The following is a 16,324-nucleotide window of genomic DNA, read 5'->3' as shown; positions in this document are numbered from 1 at the left end:
GTAACTTGGTGACATACACATACACTTGTCCCTATCATGGGCCTACAAAAGATGGGCCTTCAAGTGATGGGCTCATATAGAGCATTAGGCCTTTTAAGAAGATTCACTTGCAGAAATCTGTTTTCTTGGGTCCAAACCATGTTTGGTTTCGGTCAAAGAAAGTCAAGATCAGCGGTTGCCCGGCTTTTTGGTTTGAAACCAGTTTATAAGAGTAAAAGGATCGGTTTGGTTTGAAGCTGGTTTTTATTCAGTTATGTTCGATTTTAACATGAATCAACGAAGCGATTCTCAATCTAATTACAAACCTGCGGTTTGTTTCAGTTTGAAACTGGGTTATAAGGGTAAAAGGATCAGGTCGGTTTGTAACTGGTCTTTATCAAGTTCTCTTCGATTTTAACATGTATCAACAAAAAGTTTCTCAAACCAATTACAAACCGGTGGTTCGGTTCAGTTCCAATCCGGTCTCTCCAAAACCAGCTTTTGGAACGCTTTGTTGTGGTTTACAAATAGGTTTCAGTTTGTGGACCGGTTTTTTGCCCACCTCTAATATAGAGTATATACTATATCTTCATTAAAATGGGATGAAAGTGTGAAAAAAAGAGAGAAACAATACATTATATCATTGATAACCAACAATCATATTCAGTATTCACTTCAAATTTTGCCAAGCCTAGCCAAACCCAACCTCATTAAACTTGAGCTTAGCTTGCTAAACTTACAAGAGCTTGAGCTCAAGCTCGTGTCGTTTCAGTTTTCACTCTATTTCTAAAGCTCAAAATTGTTTGAACTTTTTTACTTCCTAATTACTTGATTAATTTATTGATATACATTATCATAATTTTCTAAAATTGTAATTATACTTTTTAGATGTAATATAACATACTTTATTAGTTTATTTAGCTAATTTTAGCATAACTTTATACATAACAAAAATTATTACACAAATATACTTTTTATATTTTTAATTGGTAAATACAGATTATATAAAAATTAGACTCTTTAAAGCTCATGAGCCTACTCAAGTTCGATAAGTGAAGTTTGGCCTTGTTGATTAAACATGCTTATTTTTATGCCCGGGCTCGTTTAAGTCTGTCTCAATTTGAGCTTTTAGTTTGTTGTAACACAAGCGCTCAAGTCGCTCACAAGCGGCTCGGCTTGGCTTGTTGAGGCCCTGAATTTAAGCAGATACGGGTGGTCAGAATTCCTATAAGAAACCCTCTTCAGGAAAAAAAAAAAAACATATATAACAAACATCAGTCTGTTTTTTCAGCCTACAGGGATAACAGATAAATGTACCCCAAATGAAAGAGAAAAAAATATACCCTCAATAGACAAAAATAAAAAGTAGAATCACACCCGCGAAACAATATTTTGTAACATTTTAGAAAAATCATTAAACCATTCAGACCCACGGGTTATGTGGACGGAAAAACAGAAAAACGAATTCTGTTTCACTTACGGCGTCTTAGTGTTGCCATCTCCGGGTTGCCTTTCCTCATCATGGCTGCAAATTCATCATAGTTTATTCTCCCATCCTACAATACGAACATATTAATCATGTCATTTCACTCAATTGTACAAATGTCCAAGTTAGGCCACAATAATTGGATAGAGTGTATAAGGATCCAAACTGACTGTCGGTTTGGGGTATGGTTATAAGACTGTTTATGGTCATCTGAAAGGTGCAGCCACGTCACCACCACGTAGATAGTAGTGGGTCAAGTGAATGTGAGTCATTTTGTAATTAATTTTTCAAACAAGTTCAGTAAAATATTTTTTAACAATGACTTGTCATCCAAAATGTAGATCCAAGTACATGTGAAATCCGCATACGAGACCAGAAATATTTTATAAAAAACAACTCCATTTTTTCAATTAAATGTAACCAGGGAGTTCGGGGAAAAAAAGAAAAAAACAAGACAACATATATATATATATATATATATATATATATATATATATATTTTTAATTACCAATCAAAAGTTATCTGAGAATGATCAAAATAATGTTTAAATCAAATAAAGAAATATAAAATTATAAAAAAAAACAAACAATAGTGTGAGGTGTGTGAATGTGATTTGGTTATTCGAATCCTCATGCCACGAAGAAAGGGGCAAAGACAAACCAAGCACAATGTAAGAGTGGGCGAGAAACTGAGATGCCTCACTTTTGTGCGTGGGCCATAACACATGGCCTAATAAATCTCCTATCACTTAAGAGGTGATTATTGTAAACTGAGATGCCTCACTTTTGTGCGTGGGCCATAACACATGGCCTAATAAATCTCCTATCACTTAAGAGGTGATTATTGTTAATTGCAGATAAATATTTAGTTTAATATTTTAGTTTATCTCTTTCTTAGTTTAAGGGTCTTCGAGTGGAACTTTAGTTAGTATAAAATCATGTTTTGATTTCTTTTCTATAGTTATCGATTTAGGTTGTGTTTGGGATTGCTTATTTAAGTCCAAAAGGACTTATTTAACTTATGACTTTTCTAAAAGGAGTTTTTAAATAAGTGTTCGAATGAGCTTATGTGATGGGAAAAGCCAATAAGTCAATAAGTTGTTTATTTAAAAAGTGTTTGGCTTAGCTTATTCATGTAAATGACCAAAAAGGACATTCATTTATAACGGGTGTAATGGTTTTTGAGAGTTTGAGGGGTTTAATGGGTAATTACCAATAATAAGTTAAAAAGAGTTCCCAAAAGTCACATGCCATTAACTTCTCAAAAACAACTTATTAAGACTATTTCAAAAGTTGAAATAAAAAGTTCTTTTCAGTTACCCACACGACTTTTCAACTTATTAACTGTTTAGAAAAGTTAATAAGTTAAAAGGAGGTTAAAATAAGCAAATCCCAAACACACCTGAAGGTAAAAAGAAACTTGTATGTTGTTCGACAAGAAGAACAAGTGATCAGGTTCACGGGTGTTTGGCCAGGTTAAGAAACTTGTATGTGTTGGGGTCAAGAAACTTAAAAATCGAATTTACAAGGACATGATTCATGTGTTGGGGTGCGGTGTACTTGTATGATGTCGTATCTACAAGGACAGATCTGTGAGAGGTGGTTAATGGAGCAGAGACAACGCAGCCAAGGATTGATACAAATGGGGCCATACACAAGTGGAGGTTGTGTAGAATAATGAAAACCCCGCAAGGTGTAATGTATTATTGATCAACTATATATAGAGTTACAAGAGATAAATACAAGGAAACATAATCAAATACAATCTCTTAATTATAGTGACACTATAATACTAAAACTCTAATAATATATTCTATGATATTATCTAATATTCCCCCGCAGTCAGAGCGGTAGGAAATCGGACGCTCGGACTGGAGCGCAAAGCTTGTGAAGATATACGACCGGCTGTCACGTAAAGCAGGAACTCGATCGGTTATAAGATCTAAGAAGATCACTGGTGGCATGACCGTGGTCAGGCGGCTAAGCATGATGACAGGAGCTTCGACTGCGATGGCAGGAGCTATGATTGAGTCGGCCGAAGCAACGACTTGACGGCAGAAAAAAAATTATACATTCCGAAGAATAAAACTAAAAAAGAAAATAAAAAAAACCTTTGTTTTTCAAAGAAAAAACTAAAACTAAATAAAATAGAAATAAAAATTTTCAATCGTTTATACCACAATACTCTAAACAGAAAAAGAAGAAAAAAAATATGAATAGAAAAAGAAGGGAAAAAAGTAGATATTAATAGAAGCTGCACAACTGGGTTTGTGAATGTGTTGGGACTCGAACAGGAGGACCACATGCAGGCAACTCCAACCAAAGATGGGTTCTACTCGTAATTGAACAAAAAAAAACGGCTGCAGCGGTGTTGGTTACTTTGGCCCGCGGGCGCGTAAATATAATATAAAACGGCAGCAAGAAAGTAATGTTTATGCATGTACAAACGTCCCCGGGGCAGGACGAGAACAAGAAGAAGAGACAGGAACAAGCCAGAACCTTAAGGCTCTGATACCATGTAGAACAATGAAAACCCCGTCAGGTGTAATGTATTATTGATCAACTATATATAGAGTTACAAGAGATAAATACAAGGAAACATAATCAAATACAATCTCTTAATTATGGTGACACTATAATACTAAAACTCTAATAATATATTCTATGATATTATCTAATAGGTTGTGGGTCTGGAAAGCCATGTTCACGCTGAAGACTTTCGTGGACGAAGAAATTCTGGAACAGTTAATCACCCAAGGCGGCTTGGGATATCCTTACAAAATTGTTTTCCAAGACAAACAATACAAAATTGCAATTGTTGAAAAGTTAATTGTTATTGACAGCTGAATGCGATCTAAGAATTACTCAATACGTTACTCGACCCACAGTCGTGAATTGCGGAACCACGGGTCAAAAGAATGATCATCCACAGACGTAAAACCTGAATACCATAGTTTCGTGACAACAATTCAGGGTTGGCCGACTCAACCTTCCCTGGTGGAGTTCGAAAACCTACTCGCTGTACAAGAAGCGCCAGCCAAACAGCTAGCCGAAACCTCAATCAGACCAGAAGACAAGGGCACAAGGCCTTGTATGTCGGAGAAAAGCAGAGGTAAACCTCAGTTTAACAAATTTCAAAATCACAGTCATCATGAAAGGTCCAAACAATGTGGATGGGAAAGGAAGGACATGTCACATGATAAAGAAGACAGGAGCGAGATTACATCAGCCGGAAACTATGTGAAGTTCAGGTTGGATGATGTTAGGGTTTTTGAAAAGTTTGAGACCCCATCTAAACCGATACTTCGAGGATGCAGAAAGGAATCAATTTATGTCTTGTCATCCGAATCCTAATATGTAAACAAAACAAAAGCTAACAACATGAATATATGGCATCTACGACTCGGTTGTGTGGCTTAGAACAAACTAGACAAGATGATGAACACGCAATTGGTGAACGGGCTGCCCAAACTTGAAGTTCATAGTAATGAAGTTTGTGTAGGTTCAGTTTGGAAAGGCTCGCCAGCGACCGTTTGATTGATCAATATACAAGTCAGAAGCACCTCTCGAGCTAGTACACACAGGCGTGTTTAGACCAATTAAACATAAAGCGCTTGAAGGTATGGAAAACATGATCACCTTTATAGATGATTTCTCTTGTTTTGTTTGGGTATATTTAATGAAGGAGAAGTCCGAAGCTTTAAGCAAACTCAAAGACTTTCGCTTAGAAGCCGAACACATAATCGGTGTGCCAGTAAAAGTTCTAAGGTCTGACAATGGTGGTGAATATGTGGGGCAAGAATCTGAATCAAGGTTTGCAAGATTGAGAGACAATTGACATGTGTTGATTTCTTATCCGTTGTTAGTTTTAGATAAATATTTTGTTTAATATTTTAGTTTATCTCTTTCTTAGTGTAATTGTTTTTCAAGTTCATTCTTATTAGTGAAAAGAGACACACAAAGTTGTGCAAGTTTTGTGCATGTTTGACAAGAAAACGTGAACGTATCAGGTTCAAGGGTGTTCGGCCAGGTTAACAGAGAACATACATTATCTGTGTCAACTTCTGCAATGATCTCCTTTATTGTTTTCTCATCACCCATATTGTACTTCTTCAAGGCATGTTCCAATTCTTCCACTGTTATATATCTGCATTTAACCAAAATAATTAACAATTTAATCCCAAGAAATAAGGTTTTATTAACATAGAATATAGTTTTGAGTACCCGCTACTGTCCTTGTCAAAGTATTCAAAGGCTTTATATAAGTGGTCTTCCCTTTCCACGCGATTCAAATGCATTGTAGCTGAAATGAATTCATGATAATCTATCGTTCCATTGCCATCAACATCCGCCTGAGAAACCAAAATAATAACATTGTTATATAATATGAGTAAGTGAGACGGGTATTTGTGGAAATAAGAATAAATGGAGAGTACCGCTTCCATCAATTGCCTGACTTCTGACTCGGAAAGCTTGGTACCAAGTTTAGGAAGACCCGCTTTCAGTTCTTCAAACGTTATGGTACCACTGTTATCAGTGTCCATGGATTTGAACATTTCTTTCAACCCAATAATCTCTTCTTCAGAAAGGTTTTCTGCAATTACCTAACTCAACAGAGCACAAGACTAAATCAGAATGAGGTGGCCCGTTTGTTTAATGTAATCTTTTAAGTTAGCTGTTAAGAAAATACTCAAATAGTTTTACCTTGAGAGCCACTTTTTTAAGTTTATTCATTGCACGGAACTGTTTCATTCTTGTAAGAACAGCAATATCAATGGGCTTATCTGGTGCATCACCGTCTTCTCTCATCCATGGATGATCTACATTACAGTTAAGTGTAAAATGACCATGTATTATACTTATTACAAAAATGAGCTTGTGGGTTAGATCTAATTCATTTATCAATATTAAACACTAACTTAAGACTTCAACTGCAGTAAGCCTTTGTTTAGGATCAGATTGTAGCATCTTTTTGACAAGATCTTTAGCACTACTTGATATGCTTGGCCATGGATCAGATACAAAATCAAGATTCCCACGCAACACCGAATCAAAAATGCTCTGCTCAGTTTCTGTAAAAAGAAAAAAAAAAGGTATCATAATCTAAAATACCTTTAATGAAAAGTGATATTAACTTATGAAGATCATTAAGCATACATACATACCTCCCCAAAATGGTGGGACACCGCTGAGTAAAATATAAAGGATGACACCCGCGCTCCATATATCTGCTTCAGCACCGTAATGCCTACGCAATACTTCAGGAGCCACATAATATGCACTTCCAACAAGGTCTCTGAATACATCACCTGCACTCACAAGTAATTGCATGTTCAAACTTCAATATACATATAAATAGATCACAAACCAGAAAGTATTTCTAGAGTCTAATTCGATTAAATTTAGTGCTGCTGAAGTTAAAACCCTAGTTTAAGCATAGTATTGTGAATTTGTGATTCAACATTGCATTATTCATTTACTCGCAACGAATACCTGGTTTGAAGAACACCGAAAGACCGAAGTCAGTAGCCTTCAAAGGAGAGTCTTCATCCGTATTCAACAGCAAAAAGTTCTCAGGCTTCAAGTCTCTATGAAACACTCCCATCGTATGACAGTTATGCACAACAGTCACAATCTGCCTGCACAAACCGGCTGCAGCACGCTCCGAATAATGTCCTTTGGCAATGATCCGATCAAAAAGCTCTCCACCGGCACACAACTCCATAATCAAGTAAACCGAGTGCCGATCCTCATAAGCACCTTTAAGCTCCACAATATTCCTGTGCCCGGTTAAGTGATGCATAATCTGCACCTCTCTCCGGACATCCTCGATGTCATCCTTGTTAATCAGCTTCCGCATCGCGATTGACTTACACGCGAACTGCTCACGGGTGGTTTTGTGCCTGACGAGATGCGTCACGCCAAACTGCCCGCGGCCGAGTTCCCGGCCGAACGTGTACGTCTCGCGAACGTCCTCCATTGGCCGGCCGAGAACTCGGCCGATAGAAGCCGGCATCGGACGGCGAGGAGGCGCCGGTTCCGATGCCGGCAGTATCGTAATTCCTCCTCCTCCTTTAGGTGCCGGAGGAGTTTGTTGTTGCTGACGTGGCGGCGGTTCGTTTAAAGTTGTTGTAACGCCGTCGTTGGCGGCTGTCGGAACACCGTTACAGTTGCCCATTATTATTATTATCCGGTGAGAGGGTTGAATAAAGTCAAGATCGAGGTCAACGGGTTTATGTGATAAGAAGGCATGTGGAGAGATATGTGGACGGTGTATTGAAGTTTTTGGGAACGTGAGATTACTAATATGCCCTCAGGCGTGTAATGATATTTGGAGCGGGACAGGGGTAGATTTGTAAATGAAAAGGGTGTGTACAGCCAGCCACTTGACTCTATGGAACGAGTCAACGATCGTGGGTCTGGTTATAAAGGTGAGTGATTAAATGATATCACACATGTCTTGTTTTTTTTTTTTTTAACTATTAACTTTATATACAAACCGGCCAACCGCCAAAGACTACCTCTATAAACAGGAGGGAGACGGCCACCAAAAAAAAGAAACACTATACAAGGTTACACTAATTCGACCACTTTAAAACATTACAAAACTGTTTTTGAACCTAAAGATTTAATATCATCTATTATTTCTTCGATCTTCACCTTTTTTTCCATACAATTTCTCATTTCTCACTTTTCATATTCTCCAACATATAATAATTAATCAGTAAAACACCTTCTTCTCTCGCACCTCCAAGTCCATCGTTTTGGAAATGTCAAGCAAGTTTGTAACCGTGAACCCATAAATTGACGAAACTTTACACCAGCGACTTATATTTTCCCAAATCACCGCCTCAATTGCGCAACCAGTGAAAATATGATCCGCTGATTCCCATCCAAACTTGCATGAGGCGCATAAACGACTTGTAATCGGTACATTCCTTTTTCCTAATTCCAACTTGGTTAGGATCATGTTCATCTTTGCCCTCCAAACGTGAATATTGCACTTCGCCAGGACCCATTTACTCCATTTCTCACGATTTAATTATTGCTATTATCCCGACTTTGAACGATCAACCGCTTAACCGAGAATTTCCACTCCTTATCTCCTACTCACTCTCAACCAATCCCAAGTCCAACCGAACTGGTTGCCATCTCTCCAAAACCAATCCATTTATATTTTTCCAGCTTGTATAAATTTGGAAGTTGAAAAGTTATATAATGTTAAATATTGTGATACTGTAAAGTTTGTATTGAATATTATTATTTGGATGTTTTGTTCATTTGGATATGTAGTTTTATTGGATCTTTTGTTCTGTTTTGTATATAAATACAAAATACTTGTAATTTTATTTGTTTTTTTTTAACTAGAAATCAGAAAATTCTCCCAAGTTTCTCTCGGTTTACATGTAATACGTCCATTACCCATGTTAACACCAACTCTATAGTTGATTTTACAATCCCTAGTTGAGGACTCCTTGTTATATTGAAGTCTTTCTCACCCAAACATATCATATGACATTCAATAAATTTGTCTATATATGAACAATCCACAAGAACCACTCTTTAATCCTCTCTAAGCATATTATTTATTATAGACACTTTAGATCATAGGTTACTACTATGTGTATCAGACATTTTCCGTTTGATAGTCTACTCAGACATTGATAGGGAGGCTATCCGAATACTCTTTAATCTGGACCAGGGTAGTGTTTTTCTTGGATATAACTTATTATCTTGGTCTTCTAAGCGCCAAACCATTTTATCTCTTTCTATTTCTAGTGTTGAAGCGGAATATTGTGGAATTGCCAATGTTGTTATAGAAACATGTTGGATTTATAATTTATTTCTTGAGCTTCATTGTCCTTTAGTTAGTGCATTCATTGTCTATTGTGATAACACTAAAGTCGTCTACATGTCCACTTGTTCGATACAACATCAACTCAGCAAACATATTAAGATTGGCCTTTATTTTGTTTAGAAGAAGTATTGCGATGGACCAACTTCGCACTCTTTATGTTCCATCAAATTCTCAATATGCTGACATCTTGACCAAGTGGTTATCATTATCTTTGTTTAGTGAGTTTCACACTAGTTTGAATGCATGTGTTCCTCTCGTTCAAATTACGGGGGTGTATTTGATATTGTAAATTAGGGTTAAGCTAATTAAACGTTCGATAGGCATTTTGTATTTAGGGTGTCATTCCTATCACCATCTATACTAACTTATATTGTTCCTATAAAGTCTAAGGGTGTGCATGAAATCGATATACAGTCATAACAGATTCCAACCCAAAACCGATGAATTGGCTGTATGTTTTCTCAATAACCAAACTTTCGGTTCGGTTTCGGTTTTGCATGTTTTCTCAAACACCAATGGTTTGGTTTTACATACACCGACATATATGGATACCAAGGCCATGTATGTAAGAGTAACAAATTAAGGAGGGTTTAAATCATTTGTTGTACTCGTTTATTGGCTTAGTTTTATAGCCACAAAAAATGCTAGAGATATGAGATGAATAGAAGATATATGTTGTTAGTAACTTGTTGATGTTACAATAACACGATTTTTTTCTTTTTTGTATCTTTTATCTTACTTCTTGTTTTTATGTGTAGTATACAAAGAGTGACCGTGATTCACCATACATATTTGAAGAATGTAAAACAAAAGTTTCAATAATGCATTTGACTTAATAAACTTAAATCCTAAGAACAAACCAAACAATTATAATTATAGCAACGTGAGACAAAATCCCAGCATTTATACCCCATTCTGTTATTCCTTCGGTTTATTTTCGGATGATGATTGTTTTATAGCTTTCACGTTATTCTATCTTAATTAATACTAACACGAAGGAATAACAGAATGGGGTATAACGGCTTCAACCAAATGATCTTGGCCATTTTGGAAAGGTCATTAATGGCTTCAACCAAATGATCAAGTCGGGCCACAAACTCTACCAGCAATGATGTGAAAGTAACAAGTGACATTGACTGCCTTTGACTTTGGTAATTCATGTCATCCTCTGTTACATTATTATCTTTGTTAAACAAACGCGCGTCTATTGCTCTTTGGAGTCTTTCTGTTGAACTATGCGCACTTTTCAATAAAGAACACTTCCGTGTTTGTTTCATGTCACATATATCTTTGCTTAGGCATCTAATTAACTCTGCAGCCTTGCTTGTTGCTTCTAGTATCTCTGTTTCAAATATGACCCTTATATTATACGGTGCCTGCGAAAATAACTAAAAGTTATAATTTTTTAGTGATATGTAGATTATAATAAGGTAGAAATTTGTAGGAACCTGAATTTGGGAGTGAAGAACGCCATGAAGTCCCATGACCTTGTATGCACAATATCGTAAGACTGTGTCAACTTTAACGTATTCACTCCAAGGATAGAACGCTTGCCGGAACCTGCCATGTGGTGGTTCCCATTTAACTGAAAGAGCCTTGAGAATTTCACCACCAATATTAATTATATATTAGATTTATTTTTTTAATTATAAATATGAACAAAGGAAATTGTAGGGTGTGTTTGGGATTACTTATTTAAGTGAAAAATGACTTTTTGTTAAAAGAACTTATAAACTTATGAATTTTTAAAATAAAGTTTTCAAAAAAATGTTTGGATTAGCTTATGTGGTGAGGAAAATCAAAATGACCAAAATAGACACTCTTTTTTAAAGGGAGTGTAATGGGTTTTGAGGGTTAAAGGGTGTAACAGGTAATTCAAATCCATTAAGCTAATAAGTTAGAGATTCCTAACTTTTTAAAACTCATTTATTTTGCCTTCACCATAAGTTAAAATCCAAAAGGCCTTATGGTTTGCCAAACACCTTATACCCCTTATTAACTTTTCAAAAAATTTATAAGTTATAAGTTATGAAAATAAGGAATCCCAAACACCCCTGTAACCAAGGGTTTGGCCATTATTAACCATTTCAGTCAAAAATGAAAATTGTAATATGTGCCAATGTGTAAGGCCCCGAACCCGGTAGCCCTACTTTAGCGTCGGATTTACTCATAAACACAGTCCTTCAATTCAGAGTTTATTAAAACTTTTCGCGGAATATAAAACATCAATCATTTGTTACAAAACATTAAATCTTTTCTTTGATACCATAACACAAAACTTTATATTTAAAACATCTCTACTTCTTTCTTCAGATGCCAGCCGTTCAATCCATGCCGTGTGTCATCCTCATGCTAACTCTATAATCAGCTCACCTGCGTGCATACTAAAAGTCAGCTACGCTGAGTGAGTTCTAGTTAATCAGGCAACATACAATTTATTCCCATATATTTCTTCCCGTATCCGAAGACACATATTACTATCTTAACCTCGTATAAATATCCATAGGAGGATCGTCACGTAATATCTATTAAAAGAACCATTACCATTACCATACTATATATAATTTCCATAGGAGGAACACTCTGTATACTTTCCATAGAAGGAACACTTTACTATCCATAGAAGGAACACTATACTTTCCATAAAAGGAACACTATACTTTCCATAAAAGGAACACTATCTATACGTTATTATTTAATATCCACGTAAGGAGCTAATCACTTCCCTTGATGATACGTGCAATATCCGAAGATCGTTCACATACCGACAAGCTTTCATTCATAATGTTCATACATCATCCTTACATTACATGCAATATTAATATCTTTATTTATATCCTGACAGTGCGTGCAATATCCGAAGATCATTCACGTACCATCAAGCAATCATTCATACATTTCACATTATCCACATAAGGCATACACTTATCTCTTAGGATAAGTGTATTAACTATCACATTGAGTATGCACACAGCCCCGAAAACATAGCAAGGAATGGGGCTAGAAACTCACCTGAACACGGTTACGTTCACCGTTAATCGTAATCTCTTTCTTCAGTTGTGCACGGCTGACTGTATAACAAGTATACGTATCAATTAACTATCACTTCTCATAATGTATTTCTATCTTTATATGACCCACAACGAACGGGGGTCCGGGGGCAGCGCCCCTGGCAGCGGGGTCTAGGGGCGGCAGCCCCTAGCAGGGTCCAAGGGGCAGAGCCCCTGGCTGGGGTCGAGCTGCCAGGTCAGCTTGGAAAAATTTTATTTCCATTAACTGTCTTAACACATTTTTCATTAGATTTTTAATTTATTTTCTAATCGAACTTGACTTTAGGCGAAGTTAACCTTAGGCGAACTTAGCTTTAGGCGAAGTTACCAGCTAGGCGAACTTAGCTTTACAGCGAAGTTGCCATCAGGCGAACTTGGCTTCAGGCGAAGTTGTCATCAGGCGAACTTGGCCTCAGGCGAAGTTACCAGCTAGGCGAACTTAGCTTTACAGCGAAGTTGCCATCAGGCGAACTTGGCTTCAGGCGAAGTTGTCATCAGGCGAACTTGGCCTCAGGCGAAGTTACCAGTTAGGCGAACTTAACTTTACAGCGAAGTTGCCATCAGGCGAACTTAGCTTGCAGGCGAAGTTCATCAGGCGAACTTAGCTTGCAGGCGAAGTTCGTCACTTTGAAGGCGAAGTTGCCCAGATGAAGGCGAAGTTGCCCAGGCAGCCGCTGTGATCGGCATTTCGAGCAATTTTAACACCCTTGCTATGGTTCAATATCACCCACTACGCTTCCCGACCATTTTTGGTCGCTTATACACTAGAAAGCTTGGATCTTTAAACCTCAAAGATCAAGAATCATACCTTTTTGAGCTTGTTTGGATCTCGTTTAACTTGCCAACACACTAATCGCCCTCTCTCGGACCTGCCCGATTCTTCCCTTGGCTCGGCCGGCGAAGTTGTGGCGTGTGTGTGGGTGTGTGTGTGTTTGGATAATGATAGAAATGAAGATATTTTGGGGTGTTAGGGTATTTATATCCTTGAAATCCCATGGACCTAAGGCCCATTCTCATTTAACCCATATCTATTAATCCAAGTCCATAACTCACATCCATTACCCGACACTAGCCCGACCCATACCAACTCCTATTCTTTTATTTATTTCCTGATAACCCGAGTAAACTTTCCCTCTATCATTAGGTAATATAATTGATATTATTTTGGAAATTTCGGGATGTTACACAATGTGGTTTAAGTTTTTACCATTATCGTCTGTAGGATTTTTTATGATAGTTTGGTACTTTAGTGTCAAGGAAGACACCGGTTGAAAATTTGAACCACGCTGGCATATATGACAAAAATCTGCATAATGGATCAATTTAGAACATTGTGGTTCAATTTTTAACCATTATAGTCCAAGACATTAACGTTGCCAGATTTTTCTGTTAAAAGCAAGGGTATTTCATTTCATGAAAAAAAATATAGTAGGCGAATATGACAACATTTTCCATTTTGGACTTAAGGGGTTAGAATGACCAAACCACGGTGACGAAAAATGAACTTAACTCTTAATTATTTATGCATAGATGTATAAACATATTACCAAGGACTCGAGTTTAGCAGACGAGTTCAATGTGGATATGAATTTTTTGTAAGCAGGTTCGTCTGGAAATTCGTCCATCAAAGTCTTGATGAACATCGGTTGATCTGATCCGTCATCAGCCAAGTACTTTTTGACACATTCTAAAGTCAACCCAAGTTTTGAATTTTTAGTAGTTGATGTAAGATTAAGGTATTTTAGATTGCACAAAGGTAGTTAGCTATAGCTACCTTCAAGTGAGTCTGCCACTGAGTTAAAGTTATTGACAAGTTCCTTGTGCAGCTGCTCACCAGCCCATATAGGGAAAATTAAGGTATTCACTGCTAGTGTTGCAATTGCTCCAATCACGATGGAGTAAAAACGCTCAATCGATGTTCTGATTGGATTTCCCATTCGGTACCCAGACACGATGATCAAACAATATGTAAATAGTATAACTCGAAAACCGTACTCGTATGGCACAAAGGTTGGCCATAACTTCATGAATGATGTTACAGTCCCTGCGAATGAAAAACAATTTTGGGTTAGCGGTTTATTTATAGAAGCAAGATGGGTTGGGTTGAAACGGGTTATCTTTTATTTGGGTCAATACGGGCAGGTCGGGTTGGGTTGACATAGTAACACTATTTTGTTCATTTTATAACTTTTTAATACATAATTTGTTTATTAATTAGTTATGATTACAAAAACAATATTATTCGGTAATAATCAAAATCTTAGCAAACTCTATGCAACTTGGTTAGGTCTTCAAACGAGCCAAGCTTGACTTGTTTATTAGATAGCTTGTTGGCTCGTTTGTTTAAATTAAAGCCCAAGTTTATATATATGTTTGTAACTTACAGTCATGTGACATTTTTTTGATGAAATAAAAAGAAAAAAAAATACATTGAATGTTCTCTTAATATTGAAAATTCTAGTTCGACTTGTTTAAAAGTAAAGTCCAAATTTTAATGTATATAAAATTATGCATTTTGTAGTTTAAGCATTATGTGTATGCTGTAAATAATATTTTTGGTTTTGTACGTGTATATCAATATGTGTAAAATTAAAAATAAACAAGTTGACTTGAGCTGCTGACAAGCCGAGCTTGCACTTAACATTTCAGCTTGTTAAGATAAATGAGTCAGCTCGACATGTAAATGAAAAGAGCCCGGTCTGGCTTTTTTACAGCCCTATGCAACTTTCAGTTCGACCCATTTGACTAGCTTGAGATAAAAGACAACTCCACGTGGCCCATTCATAATAAGCAGGTCAAAATGGTCACATATAGCTTATAATAACTTTACCTATCATAAAAATACTGATGGCTATTATAAAAGGTTCAGCAACCGGACCACCCATCAAAGCTAATTCCGTAACAGCAATGGCCAACACTCCAGCAAACAAGCTTCCAAGTGCATGGTTGAATCCTTTATGAAACGTTGCCCCTTCAAAAACGCATAAGCAAAATGTTATATATCCGGTTAATAAATATGTTCATTTTTAACATAAATCATTTTGTTATATATCCGGTTAATATGTACATGCATACCAACGGTATATTCAAACATGATAGCAACTGTGAGGATGGACCAGATGATGGTGGTACCAAACACTTGATCAGGTGCTTGGACTAGGATGAGTAAAGACACAAGGAGAACAGCTAGACCAACTTTTAGGGAGAATGTCACGCGGCCAATGTCTTCTTTAGCAAATTCCAAGATTGTGTGCATAAAAACTGCGACTTTGTTTGAGGTTTTTGGTTGTTCATCTTTGGTACTAGTCAATATTTCTACCACAAAACCACCCTCTTTCATGATTTTTTAAATCTTGTTATGATCTCTATAAGTTTTTTGGTTGGAAAGAGTCGTTTAAATAATCGTATCTTGTGCTCCCTTCTGACTTATGAAGAATCGAACTTTGCACGCATGTTATTAAGTTGTTCTATTTTGAGAAATCTTGTTACCGAAGTTTCTACTAGTACATTTCCTGCAAATCAGATGTGCTCATGCACTTATGTTTCTTGGTCCAAGTTGAATAAGGGGCTCTACAAATCTCTGAAAAATAATGAAAAAAAGATCAATTTTTTCATCAGTGCATGAGAGAATATTACATTTCGATTCCTGAAAATAAAGGCTCATTTTCGACTTTTTGGAGACGTCGCATAAAGATTAAAGATTTTTAGATGGCGTATAGATTGGGTACATTTGCTTGTTTGTTTTTATATTTATTTTAATGCATACAGTTGTTTATACTTTTATACTGTAAAAAAGAAGTTGCACTATATCTCACCCTCTCCGGACCCCTATTTAATACTGAGATTTTTACCGGGTACATTTGTTTGGTTGCTTTTATATGTATTCTAACGTAGTACTGTTACTTATTTTGTATAACGCTTTTACCCGCATTTATCGAAGCATATTGTTCC

The 16,324-nt window shown here is 36.6% G+C and overlaps 2 protein-coding genes across 3 annotated transcripts; both read right to left on the bottom strand.

Moving 5' to 3' along the window:
- Positions 1–1,227: 1,227 nt before the first annotated feature.
- LOC143623687 (calcium-dependent protein kinase 1-like) lies at positions 1,228–7,822 on the bottom strand. Of its 2 annotated transcripts, XM_077094531.1 has the most exons (8): positions 6,959–7,817; positions 6,631–6,774; positions 6,385–6,537; positions 6,170–6,285; positions 5,902–6,069; positions 5,690–5,817; positions 5,513–5,612; positions 1,233–1,535 (listed from the first exon to the last, which is right to left on the bottom strand). In XM_077094531.1, the coding sequence occupies exons 1-8, from the start codon at positions 7,641–7,643 to the stop codon at positions 1,452–1,454; spliced, it is 1,578 nt and encodes a 525-aa protein (XP_076950646.1). In that variant the 5' UTR covers positions 7,644–7,817; the 3' UTR covers positions 1,233–1,451. The 2 variants fall into 2 exon arrangements, with proteins under 2 accessions (XP_076950645.1, XP_076950646.1); XM_077094530.1 differs by having other exon boundaries at positions 1,228–1,535; positions 5,690–6,069; positions 6,959–7,822.
- A 2,478-nt stretch (positions 7,823–10,300) lies between these two features.
- Positions 10,301–15,966, bottom strand: LOC143623674 (aluminum-activated malate transporter 9-like). The gene is made up of 6 exons (XM_077094522.1): positions 15,449–15,966; positions 15,204–15,344; positions 14,148–14,417; positions 13,921–14,060; positions 10,772–10,918; positions 10,301–10,699 (listed from the first exon to the last, which is right to left on the bottom strand). Exons 1-6 carry the CDS (start codon positions 15,711–15,713, stop codon positions 10,301–10,303), a joined length of 1,362 nt encoding a protein of 453 aa, XP_076950637.1. The 5' UTR covers positions 15,714–15,966.
- Positions 15,967–16,324: the final 358 nt, after the last annotated feature.

The sequence above is a fragment of the Bidens hawaiensis genome, unplaced genomic scaffold (assembly GCF_021521415.1).
Source record: "Bidens hawaiensis isolate Kalapana, Puna unplaced genomic scaffold, B.hawaiensis_p1.1 tig00003510_1, whole genome shotgun sequence".
Classification (NCBI taxonomy): domain Eukaryota; kingdom Viridiplantae; phylum Streptophyta; class Magnoliopsida; order Asterales; family Asteraceae; genus Bidens; species Bidens hawaiensis.
The sequence above is the reverse complement of the archived record's forward strand: the minus strand, read 5'-3'. Positions and strand labels throughout refer to the sequence as shown.

What these genes read in the sequence shown, in the direction of transcription:
- LOC143623687 (XM_077094530.1), bottom strand. Translation starts at nt 7,643, where the DNA reads ATGGGCAACTGTAACGGTGTTCCGACAGCCGCCAACGACGGCGTTACA. An exon ending in TGTCCCACCATTTTGGGGAG is followed by an intron (nt 6,538 to 6,630) that starts GTATGTATGTAT and finishes TTCTTTTTACAG; the next exon opens with AAACTGAGCAGAGCATTTTT. An exon ending in TTAAAAAAGTGGCTCTCAAG is followed by an intron (nt 6,070 to 6,169) that starts GTAAAACTATTT and finishes CTGTTGAGTTAG; the next exon opens with GTAATTGCAGAAAACCTTTC.
- LOC143623674 (XM_077094522.1), bottom strand. Translation starts at nt 15,713, where the DNA reads ATGAAAGAGGGTGGTTTTGTGGTAGAAATATTGACTAGTACCAAAGAT. An exon ending in CATGTTTGAATATACCGTTG is followed by an intron (nt 15,345 to 15,448) that starts GTATGCATGTAC and finishes GCGTTTTTGAAG; the next exon opens with GGGCAACGTTTCATAAAGGA. An exon ending in AGTGGCAGACTCACTTGAAG is followed by an intron (nt 14,061 to 14,147) that starts GTAGCTATAGCT and finishes GGTTGACTTTAG; the next exon opens with AATGTGTCAAAAAGTACTTG.